Source organism: Melanostigma gelatinosum, assembly GCF_949748355.1.
Source record: "Melanostigma gelatinosum genome assembly, chromosome: 8".
Lineage (NCBI taxonomy): Eukaryota > Metazoa > Chordata > Actinopteri > Perciformes > Zoarcidae > Melanostigma > Melanostigma gelatinosum.
Window position 1 is genome coordinate 8,331,306 of NC_136641.1, and position 12,583 is coordinate 8,343,888.

The following is a 12,583-nucleotide window of genomic DNA, read 5'->3' on the forward strand; positions in this document are numbered from 1 at the left end:
AGGCTAACGGACGATCAATATTGAATGAAGCTAAACTTAGCGGTGGGGTAGGTGTGGGTTATTTAATCTTGAGCAGTTAGTTTTTCTTGAGCTGCTGTTGTTTCAATCTGCAAGCGGCAACTGTTGCTGAGGGTCCCATTACCGGAGTAACCGGGCAGTGTGACAGTGCGTTGAACTGCTGACACACCATGTGATTTCACCTCTGTTGAGTCTGTCCTTCAGTCTTTGGGTTTGCTGTTTGTCTCGGCCTTGCCGTTGGACTGCAGGGTTGAGCGCACACGGCAGAAGAGGAACAGGCTGAGTAGGTTTTTGTGGAGTCTGGCCGTCCTTGCGACTGACGCTGGAGTTGCAGGTAAAGCCCTTTTGCTTCTAAATGTTGCTACAATCAGGTCAGAGTTCAGCGCTTGTCTTATAAAACAAAACAGCATATTTATTTTGAGATAGCACATTTTCTTCACACTTCTTTTTTGCCATATGTGATATTAATGTGACCTCCCCAGCTCCAAACTATTTCAGGGTAGGCTCAGTTAAGGAAGTGAACAAAAAAAACTAAAAATGAATATCATAATAGAGTAGCCTAAATATGTTTGTCTTTGAAAACCCCCTACCTATCAGATTAAGATTGCTTTATCCGTGGTGTGCCTTAACATTTAATGTTTGTTCTGATGGTGGTGCTAGAGGAAAGGTAATGGGTTCATTACATTACAATGGGACCATGAAAGTGCAAATTTCATAGCAATCTGTCCGTCAGATTGTATTATTTCAGTCCGACGGTGTTGGAAACGGATCACCGCTCAGGGAACTATAAATATCCATGGGCCAAATACAAGGTCAAGTGTATAGTTTTAACTGGTGGTCTTACACAAAAGCTCAGGTGGTCACCACAATAATTTGGAATAATCCTCTAATGACCATCAACTATCCATGCCAATTTACATGGCAGGCTGCTTAGCGTTCATAACAATCAACAAGTGTCCACAGCCATGCTATAGCGCCTCTGTGAGGCTGTACTTAAGCACGGCTAAATGCTAACATCAGCATGCTAACATGCTCACAATGAATAGAATAGAAATGTACTTTATTCATCCCCAAGGGGAAATTTGTCTGTGGCAGCAGCAAACAGGGTTACACAATAAAATAAAATATTGGGTATGGAAAATGCACACTATATACAATATAATAAAATAACAGAGCAGGACCTATTCAATTTAAGAAAACAAAGTAATAAAAATGCACCGTATATACACTGAATATAATTGTATTCAGTTAACTAAGTCGGAAAAATAAAAAATAAAAATCAACAAAACAGACACTATTAACATGCTGATGTTTAGCGAGCACATTAAGCTCTGTTTAACATTTGCTAATTAGCCCAAACACAAACTATAGCTGAGAATGGTGGTAATGTCATCAGTTTTGCAGTTTTTTCCTGTCAAAATTTTGGACAAATTAAAATGTTCAACCCGATGACGGCACTAGATGGAAAGTTAAAGGGTTTGCAAAATTATTACTGAGGAGATAAAAATCTGTACTAAAGTTGTTGAAGGATTTTGTGCCAATTCACCTAATATGTGTTGAGATATTTCACTGGATAAGTGAAAACTATGGGCTGCGACGGCAACAGAGGAAAATCTTTAGGAATGATGGAAAACATTTCATCACAACTGATCCAATAGTTGTTGAGATAATTCCGTCTGAACCAAAGTGGAAGACCGACCGACAGACACAGCCATCCCTAGAGGTGTGATGTTAGCGTGCCTAAGTAAAATAATATGTTGTGACCCTACCAGACACACGGTACTATTAATGAAGAGTAAATTGGTTCTCTTTTTCGGTTCCTCTTTTCCTTCACCAAGTCATCAGTGATCTCTGTCTTACAATGACAAACACCTCATTCCTGGTCTCTCTTTCTGACTACAGTGTCACTGCACACCAAAAAGGTGTCCTCCCGTGTTGGAACATTTTCAGTCATCATGAGCAATCTGCTCCAGCACAAGGAGATGTCATCTGATTGCTTGATGGAGCCCTGCAGTGACGTCCAGGCAGAGGAGACCGGGCCGGAGAAGCAACAAGGGGACGAAGCAGAGAAGGAGGAAGTGGAGGTTCCCTGTGGGGACAACCAGCCTGCAGGAAGTTTGGGGCAGGAGGAGCCAGAAGGAAAACAGCCGTGGACACCTGACCATAGTGGCATACAAGAAGCAACATCAGAAAATGGACTCGAGCAGGTCCAGAGAGAGGAGACACGGACTCAGAAAGCGAGAGAGGTGTTTTCCGACAAGTCTGTCAACCAGGAAAGCCAGGATAGAGGGTCAGGTGTGTGTGGGGGAAGGCGGGACGTCAAGTGTGATGCCATTTGTTATTCTTGCCATATGTTGATCCTTCAGCATTACAAAATACAATTCAGCAACATGATTTCCATGTACATAGTGATAGAGCTTATGTGTTTGTCGAGTAGGAGTGACGTGTGCATGTATGATTAATGTGTATGCAAATGTTTAAGTTGCAGGCCTGGTGAAGCGATACATTCGGAGGTCCTTCCCCAGGGGCTTGCCGACCTGCTCCTACGGGGAACGGCAGCGGCAGGCAGAGGAGCCACGGGGTCCTGGGCCGTTCTACTTCTTTGGAGGAGCCAATGGGGCTGAAATGTATGTTGAGAAATATATAGTAAAGGACCAATAATCCGTTGGATTGTAGATATTTCAAAAATGTGATCACATAGCAATTTAACTGTTAAGAATAAAAAGTTTAAGAAAAGTGAGGATTTCAAATTAGATATTTACTTTCATGCTTTCAAAAAACGTTATTCGCCAGCTGTAGATTTTGTTTTGGGCCCCCTATTATTCAAAGCCTAGTTTTAGCCCTGACCTCTGGATTGTTGTGCGATTAAAGCAGAAGAAGTGTGATTGGTTTCTTTTGGGACTTTTCCTTTAGAGTGAGCAGTTACTGTGAGAGCAGAGGATGGAAGAGGATTTACCACAAGGACAGGGAGGATTTTAAACTCAAGTGGTGTGAGACCAAATCACCAGCCAACTACCGTAACTTCAGAGAAGGTCCAGTGATATGATGATTACAAGACAGACTCTAAATGCTGTATTTTACTGTGAAAAAGTACCACAATGCTACCTCTCTATTAGTAGAAAAGATGTTTATTGCCATCCATTCTCTGAAAGACAACTTAAAATCTGCATGTGTCGTTCCCAGGTGAACAGCTGGTGTACCAGATTCCCAACAACAAGGTGCTCACCACTAAGATCGGCCTCCTCAGCAGTCTGCGGGAGTATGAGCGAGTCAGCAGCAAAGTGAATCACGGTCGAGGACTCAGGTTGTATGTATCAAAAACAGAGAGATATAACAGCTATTTCCTTTACAAAATGCATAGTTGTGTCACAATCTCCTAGCAACAATCTGATACCATCATGGAGGTTAAACAGAGGCCCGGCCCTGCAAATACTGATTAAAAGACATATCAGCCCGTGACACTATTTAATAAACACGGCCAACCGGCCTCATCAGCAATCAGGCGTCCAGTCGGAATCACACGAGCTTGGTATGAAGCATTATGTGTGTCGGTTATATAAACTATAATTATTGATATAAGTTTCACAACCTAAATATTTTAACCCGTACGTGAAATATCTGGTGAAAGAAAAAAAAGTCCTACATATCAAAGTATTTCTTTTACAAAATAAGATGTGAAAAATTCAGACAAACCATTTCATCATGAAGTACAGTCTAATAGTAACCCTCCATAAAAGATTCCTGCGTACGCTGTGGAGGTTTTGATCACTAATTGTGCGTGCACGCATGTTTGTATGTCATGTGCACGTACTAACCTTTAACCTCTAAAGTCAGTCATGCATGTTTTCTTTCTTTCTTTTCGTGTTTTTTAATTTTAAAATTTTCTTTCTTACTGTTATGATCTCATAGATTTTGTTCTTATTATAAATGCTTTTATTGTTTCTGTTTTTACCATGTAAAGTGTCTTTGAGTGCCTTTTAAAGCGCTATATAAATAAAATGTATTATTATTTATTGGACAAACATGTACGCTCACGCGGCAATACGTATTCTTGTTAATGGTTTAGCTGGTGGCCGAAGCGTGCCGAGATATGTTACAATGCTCCAGCACCTCTGTAGGCTTTTCATTGTCAATATATGAAATTTGTTTTCATAATTCAGATTTTTAATACTTCCTGCTCTAACGGAAGGTTTAAACAGCTGAAGACACACAACCATTCATTTGTGCACCATTTTTCCTTTTTTGTACCTCACAGGAGGCTGAAAATGGAGGAGTTTATTCCCACTACTTTCCGCATGGATGTGAGGGACGAGAGGGAGGCTTTCTTTGCCCAGCAGGAGGGTAAAATGCCCAAACACTCCCCCCCCCCTACATCAACCTCTTGTACAGTAGTATGACATCAGTAGCATCCTGATGCAATAACAACACAACGCTGGTTTAACTGGATTTGTGTTTATTTAGAAGGCTCCAGTTTTAACATGAGATTAATCCAGCTTGACTTGTCATTCATCCGGTAATGCGAGAAAGAATAGTTTGTGCTTGGCGGTGTTAAGACAACAGTTGCCCTGGTGATTGTTTCATCAAGAGGCTGAGGACGTTGGAAAATAATGCACTTCACCTCCCATAAGGCCCCGATTACATCACCAGGGGAACATGCTGTTGCCATAGAGACGAGTCAGCGGAGGGCAGGGCTGAGACACAAACACAATTGGAGACGCTCGACTGGAATGGGATGTGGATCTGCTTCAGACCTGAGGCAGAAAAAATACATTTCATATTAAAACTGAAAACATTTTTAGGACCGGAGAGCACATGAACCCCTGGTTTCTGTATTGTTTGTAGTACTGAACAGGCACACAGCATTATGATAAGTGGTGTGCAGGTTATGACAAACATGGTTATCACTATGTAAACAGGAGAAAGACACAGACAGCTGGTTTACATCTCTGGGTGACGGATAAATCAATGGAAAAACAGGACAAGAGCAAAGAACAGATCAGAACACATACACTGAACACGCTGTGTGTGAAATCTGTCTGAAAAAGCATCATCTGTGTCAGTGGTGGAAGAAATATTGATAATTGGTTGAAAGCCAAATACTTCATAATAAATACAAGTCCTGCTTTCATAAGGGTCGCTGAAAAAGTACTCAGATTAGACGGTATAATAGCCTCTGTCAGAGTAATATTATACATACAGTGTTTTATTACAACTGATACATCAACATGTAAGCAGAATTTAAATGTTGTAGTAACTTTCCACTGCTGCACAACGTTATTTTACACATGTGGGATTTTTAATTACATTTATTTTGGATTGGAACATTCAAATAAAGTGTCAGAGAGCACACATGGTGTCCTTACGATTTCAGAAACAGCGCTCTTTCTCATTCATGAAATAAAGAAGTTATTATAACTACACAGAAAAGAAAGACAACAATAGAAAAAATATACAACAGAACATCACAGAACACCACAGAAAAATAGAGCAGTGCAGACGTGACAAGTCTCCTTCACGCTTTCTCTAAACAGAGAGGGACTTTGTACATATATATGTCATAAGTTGTTGATTTACCTGATCTACCTTTATGACTGTTACCAGGTGTGAGCAACAATGAGAGTCACATGTGGATCTGTAAGCCCACGGGTCTGAACCAAGGCAGAGGGATCTTTCTGATGAAGAGCCAGGAGGACGTAGCCGCCTTCAGACTGAAGCTGCAGCACACGGAAGACAGCCAGGCCAACGGGAAGATGCTCCACCGTCAGCCTCAGGCTCGCATCGTCCAACAGTGGGTGAACATACGTAATATCATATCATATGTTCTTTCTCCAAATAGACAACATCTTGTCAACGAATGAAAAACGAGCCTTTTCCTATGGAAACGTTGATGTGGCTGTTGAAATTGGAGGTAAACTGACATTTTGCCCTCAGTTACATCCAGAGGCCGCTGCTGCTGAAAGGGAAAAAGTTTGACGTGCGCTCTTACCTTCTGATCGCCTGCACTGCACCTTACACGGTCTTCTTTCGCCATGGATATGTGCGACTGACCTGTGACCTCTACGACCCCAGCTCCAACAACCTGTATGCCCACCTGACAAATCAGGTACAGCTCAATCCTGTCCGAACTCTGCCAAACATATTCAGGTTAGCAGGTCAGAGGTTACCATTTCTTGATCTTAAAATAGGAGTCGTGCCCACATTCTACTTGCTGTAATCACGCCTTCTGTTCGTACTGGCCTTTAAATGTGCTTTCAATGGAAGTGAAAGCTGTGCAAAAATGTATTCCAACATTTATCTAAAGCTCATGAAATTCAGCAGTCTGAATTAGAGATAACAAGTATATATATTTACAAACTTTGGAAGATATCCCCTTCTTTGCAGTTGCTGTGTGATAATTATCTTGAGTGAAAAGCTGAACAATCCCCACTGCTCGTTTATTTCATTATTTGTATTCTACGCAGACATAATTGCAACTATAAAGTGGTCTGGGGTCAAACCACAACCCTGCATGTCAGTCACTGGTATGCCTGCATTGAACGAAAAGAACAGGGAAATGAAATCACTGTTCATTTATGGAGTTTAAAGGCATTCTGTCAGTAATTCGCACATGCCATGTAAACTTCCATTTAACACAAATTAAAAAGGTCAAAATCCTTCATGATAATACTCGAGGTATTTGCATCCCATCCTTCGTTGCATACTTGTCCTCCATTATTTACAGAGAGGTTGAATAGATCAAGCCTTTAGCTGTGGCATCAACTGGCCCTGTGCTCCTGCTGACTGCTTCATGTGTCTCTGGTCCCCCCTGCTGTCCACCTCCAGTGCATGCAGAAGAAGAACCCTCTGTACAGCCAGCTGAAGGAGGACACTGTCTGGTCCATGGAGAGCTTCAACACCTACGTCAACGACAGGTTTCGGGTTGCCAAGGGTCTGCCCAGGGACTGGGTGCTGGGCGCCTTTGCAGTGAGTGTGTTGTAGCTCTCGGGGACCAATTACCAATATAATGATGGTTGTTGGCCCTTGCAGCTAATTGAGATTGGGGTTAGGCTCGGATGACCTCACTCCTGTCTGAGCATACATCATTTTATTACAAATGGAACAATGTACACATTTTAATTACAGTTAGTTTGCTCCTGTTGGAGAGAAACCTCAAACCTTTAATGGGTTATAGTTACACATTGAAGTGTATACAACAAACCACCAATGTGGCTGTTTGGAGGAACAGAAACCTGCTATTGAATCACAAGTTTAAGTACAAGTCCAACTGAGAACTGGGCACACTTCTCGAAAAAACAAAAATGTAATCTGTTATTAAAGTCACCTATGTAGAACTGAAAAGGGTTTGCCATTAGAATTACTTGAAAGATGTTAAATGACATACCAATTGTACACAAAATGGCTTTTAACATCCTATAATTTAAGAGTGATGAGTTGAATTTACAGTAGCTTATCATTCAGGTAAGACAGTATAAAAGACAAGTTACATTGTAGTCAGATTTATTAAATAATCGAAATAAACATCATTGATAAATAAATGCTAATCCTGTTGTCTCCCCGTCCTTGCGAAGACTAATGTTAGTTTGCTGTATGTCAGCATTAGACCCCATTAAATAGTACGTCAATACATTGCAGACATGTCCAATTGCAATTTAAACAAACCTGAGCTTTCAAAATTGCTTGTTGTTCAGTGACTGTCAGACGTCTTCTCATTAAAATATACCACGTACCGGAGTGAGCTCCCCCCCCCCCCCCCCCCCCCCCCCCCCCAATGCTGCAGTCAACAATTTAAGCCCAACAAAGTCTTGCATCAGTTTGAAGTTTTATGGCATAGCTGAAAAATAGTTTCGCCCTTTTTGTTGATCAGTTAATTCGTGTCAATCTGTGGAGCATGACAGCTCGCCATGACTGATCATAGCTGCTATGCTTAGTGCTATATTTTGTGTGAGGAGAATGATGCTTTTTTGCCCACCAGTGCTATGTGCACGCTCTTTTGTTTACAAACAACGGCTCACCGTGTAAACACACGAGCAAAAACCTACAGCGACAGCCCAGCATACAGGGACGGTTAGTGGCACAAAGACACAGGTGGCAGATGTAAACTGAAGACTATAAGATAGCAGATGACAGACGTAAACCGAAGACCAGAAGATAGCAATCCCCTCTAACCTCAACGTTCACGGTTCGATCCCCAGCGCTCCCTGTCTGCATGTTAAAGTGCCATTGAGAGAGACACTGAACTCCCTGGCAGCAGCCCGTTGCTCCGAAATGCTTAGGATACAAATTAAGATTTTTGTTGTTAAGAGCTGCAGACATCCAAAATGGGTGCTGAAGGAATTGCTACTCTTTTGGCCACTCTCAAGCATCATTTGACCGTCTGGTTGTTTTTCCTTCCCATACATCAGAAGCGCATGCAGCAGATAATGACCCACTGTTTCTTGGCAGTCAAATCCAAGTTTGACTGCCGACTGGGCTTCTTTGACTTGATTGGCTGCGACTTTATGGTCGATGAGGACTTCAAGGTGGGTGATACGTCGCTGAATATCGGGATGGCTGTCAGTGTTCAACATGTGTGTTAATGTGCATGTTTTTGGACGAAACATGTCTTCGTGTCTATAATAGGTTTGGCTGTTGGAGATGAACTGTAATCCAGCTCTCCATACAAATTGTGAAGTGCTGAAGGAGGTGATACCCAGCACTGTTGTGGAGTCGCTGGGTGAGCTAACGTTATTACATTTATGTACATAAGTTCCTTTTTTGTTCAGGTTCAGGTCGATGTTTAAATCAATTTAACACCACGCTCCCCCAAAAAATGTCACCTAGTTTCACTGCATGCGTGGTGCAATTCATGTTTTCCTTTATTAAATATGTTACTTTCCTAATTTGTTTGCTCAACAGGCTGTTGTGTGATACCACCCAACATGTTTTTATCTGTTGTCCCTCCTTCATGCTTTAGATTTAACTCTGGAGATCTTCAACAAGTGTCGTCTCAATCAGAGGATTCTTCCTTTGGCCAGCCAGAGGAACTTTGTGCTGCTTTACAACACAGACAGTGAATTCAACCAGAAAGGCATGAAAAAGACTGAACCCAAAAGATGCAAGTCAGGGACAGAGCGCACAATTGTGGCTTCATCACCTCTTGATAGTGTGAATGTCTCAAGTGTGGAAGGAAGAGGTAGTTCAAAGTCTGGCCAGTGTCCCACCACCTCCACCGCCCGCTCACTTTGCCATCAAAACTCTCCATCAGTGCAGGGACCTTCACATTTACACCACACCTGTAGAAGCATGCAGACTGTTAGGAATAAGAATCCCAGGTCTCGGGTTGAATTCAAGCTGAGCAAATGTACTTTGCAAATGCATCATTATTCAAGAGCTGCAGATGACGTGAAGGACTCTAAGGCTCAGCAGAAGACTATAATTAGGTCGCTATCGTCACCAGGGATCACCGTCTGTGGCTTTCCAGAGACAACGTCACCATTCCCTCCTCATGCTGGACCTCCGCTCTGTGGAAAAGAACGTGAAGAACAGCCCAGAGAGGACAAAAACAGCTCTGTTCATCAGACAGAAGAGGAACTGTAATGCGTTCTATGCAAACATAAATTCTGTAAATCCTGCTGGTTGTCATTATGAATATTCTCAGTGTGTTTACCTTGATCTGTGGCTCAAACAGTGCCGTGTTAGCTTTTTGAATTTGAGGGAATTGGAAGTCCTTAAAAAGTCATTGGGACTCATATACAAACTCTCTGCCTAAACGTACATATGAGTTATGGTAAAATTCGGGATTTATCAATATTTTCTTACTTGAATTTTTTCAAATTCTGCGAACAAATTTATAACTGCCTGTGACCATGCGCACAAATGATGAAGGCCCGACTGTCTGTCTTAATGTTAACACACACCTTTTAAATGAATGCATATCTTATTAAAACTACATTAATTAACAAAGGCTTCAATTGACAATATTAAAAAACTATTTTTTAAAATTTCGCACACTCCTAATAATATTAGTGTAGGCTGATCTTTATTTGCAACTGTGCCGAAGAATATAACGAACAGAAAGATGTTGCTGATGATGATGCAGAAATCAAATGGTTAAGAATAAAGCTTCTAACTGTTAACTACAACCCAAATACAATTATGAAATAAGTTACCTCTGGGTGGGTCTGTTTGTCCAATAATTGCAGTGAGTCCCTCATCTCTGGCTGGAAGATCAGATGGTCCTTGTCCTCCTCCACCTGTTTCCTTATTTTTTCCCCGGTCATAGTTTGAATAAACTATGATATCAAACCATCTACTATGTCGAAATAAGTCATAAAAAGTCATAGTATAACATGTCGAAATAAGTAAAAAATTGTCAGTTATGTTTGTCGAAAAAGTCAATAAAAAGTCATAATAGTATGTCCAAAAATGTCATGTTATAGTAAGTCAAAAAAAATTCATCCAAAAAGTCTTTGTGTAGGTTGTCATAAAAAGTCAAACTATAGTAAATTGAAAAAAGTCATAAAATAGTCATAGAATGTCGAAAAGTCATAGTGTAGTTAAAACATCATAAAAAAGTCGTAGTATAGCATTCCGAAAAAAGTCCGAAAATAATTCATAGTAGCCTATATGTCATATAGCACAACAGTAGGTTGAAAAATGTCTAAAAAGTCAGAGTATAGTATGTTAAAGAAAAGTCACAAAAAGTCATAATAGTAAGTAAAAAAAGTCATCCAAAAAGTCTTTGTGTAGGTTGTCGAAAAAAGTCATAAAATAGTCATAGTATAGAATGTCGAAAAGTCATAGTGTAGTATGTCGAATAATATTAAAAAGTCATGTCATATTTCTGATATAATAAATTAAATTTGACAAGATATGAAATTTATATACAATACATATTGTGCAAATTAGAGTTTAATATCTTTTTGATTTTCATTTGACTCAAAGGCATTACTGTTATTACTGTTCAGTATTGATACTCATAATATTACATGTTAATATAAATAAAATGGGGAAAGCTTTAGATTACGGCCGGCAACGTGCAGCATAATTCTTCTCAATTTAATTTAAATTAAATCATAAATAATTTTTACTGATTGTTTACCAATCTTTACTGATTGTTTACCACTAAAGGACGTAATGATACATACACGTAGGTGCAAGGGAACAAGATGTGTCGTTAATGAATAAGGGGGAAACAATGTGGGAACTTAATTATTATCATTATTATCATTTTCATAACACTGCTCTAGTTTATTTCAAAATCATATAGAACTTAGCAACACTGGAGAGGCACAGATGATGACAAAATAAAGAACTACAGAGAAAATAACTTCAAGGTACATTTGTGTTTTTACTTTGCAACAAACAGAGGTCCTGGTAAGAGTATTGTCAGGTACATACTGCTGGCCTAAATAGACAATTGAAAAATTTGAGTCATTGCACAATATCAAAATGAAATTGTGATATGATGAGGTCATTGTATTGTCAGGATGCCTGTCAGACCCGTGGTGTGTTGTCATTCCCCTGTTTTGTTATTGTATGCCATGTGTTCGCTGTTCTTCTATTATGACAAAAATATCACGGTATAATTTGTCATAAAACGTCAATGTATAGTATGTCGACATGTTAGAGTTCAGTATGTCAAAAAAGTCAAATTGTAGTATGTTGAAGAAAGTCATGAAAAATATAGAGTTTGTCTAAAAAGTATTTACTATAAAACTATTCATAAAAAAGTAGTAGTACTGTAAAAGTAAAAAAAAAAAGTAATAGTATTGTATTTGAAAAATAGTCATGCTAAGTTATCTTATAGAATGTTGCAAAAAGTAATTTATGTCCTAAAAAGTCACAAAAAGCAGACTATAAAAAGTTATCGTGTAGTATGTCGTAAAATGTCATTGTACAGTACATGAATGACTTGTTTACTTCAATCAAAGCAGAAATCAACAGCTGAGGCAAATGGGAAATATATCAGTCACTCATCTTACATCAAGTTGCCTCACTTCTCAGAAACAGCTCCTGCCTTGTGGAAAGCCAGAGACACTCAGACGTGATTGTGTACAAACCCTCCCACCACCTTACTGTAATTCTAACCAGCAAGATCAACACAGGGCAACAGTTGGTGTGGCTTGTTTTGACTGCAGCCCTGTACCGCCCCATTTCATAACTCATAATTATTTCACTTGCCTATCAATATGCATGAGTTTTGCATGTAAACACAGGCTGGCATGTTCCCATCTTTCCCAACAGGATCCTTGCTTCTCTTACTTCTCAACGAGGAGGCTGGGAGCATCACAGCCTTACTTTAGCAACATGAAGAGGTTTAGTACCTGTAGCAGCTGCATTTGTACATCTACAAATGGGAAGCTTTAATTAACAATAGAACCAGTTTTTATTTGTCATGGTAAAGCGCCACCAAGTTCCCATTGTGAGTTCAGACCGTCAATAGAGACAACAACCGAGGAAACTGCTCAGTTCTCTGCAGACAGCCAACTGACAGGAAGGAAGGAACAACTACGAAGCTGCGACTCAACAAGAACTTTTTTGCCACTTTTATCTTCAATTCCTCTTCAAAAGCGTCAACACCTTT

General features: G+C 40.1%; 1 protein-coding gene across 2 annotated transcripts; it reads left to right on the forward strand.

Annotated features, from left to right (window-relative positions):
• The first annotated feature begins 253 nt into the window (after positions 1 to 253).
• ttll10 (tubulin tyrosine ligase-like family, member 10) lies at positions 254 to 10,132 on the forward strand. Of its 2 annotated transcripts, none has more exons than XM_079273384.1 (12): positions 254 to 352; positions 1,921 to 2,313; positions 2,501 to 2,645; positions 2,932 to 3,050; positions 3,202 to 3,325; positions 4,274 to 4,359; positions 5,620 to 5,806; positions 5,950 to 6,121; positions 6,841 to 6,981; positions 8,421 to 8,537; positions 8,638 to 8,731; positions 8,972 to 10,132. In XM_079273384.1, the coding sequence occupies exons 2-12, from the start codon at positions 1,974 to 1,976 to the stop codon at positions 9,592 to 9,594; spliced, it is 2,148 nt and encodes a 715-aa protein (XP_079129510.1). In that variant the 5' UTR covers positions 254 to 352; positions 1,921 to 1,973; the 3' UTR covers positions 9,595 to 10,132. The 2 variants fall into 2 exon arrangements, with proteins under 2 accessions (XP_079129510.1, XP_079129511.1); XM_079273385.1 differs by having other exon boundaries at positions 2,507 to 2,645.
• Positions 10,133 to 12,583: the final 2,451 nt, after the last annotated feature.

Excerpts from the sequence above, each read along its gene's own strand:
- ttll10 (XM_079273384.1), top strand. The coding sequence starts at position 1,974 with ATGAGCAATCTGCTCCAGCACAAGGAGATGTCATCTGATTGCTTGATG. Across the intron at positions 2,314-2,500 it reads AAGCCAGGATAGAGGGTCAG|TTGCAGGCCTGGTGAAGCGA; the intron begins GTGTGTGTGGGG and ends CAAATGTTTAAG. Across the intron at positions 3,326-4,273 it reads CACGGTCGAGGACTCAGGTT|GAGGCTGAAAATGGAGGAGT; the intron begins GTATGTATCAAA and ends TGTACCTCACAG.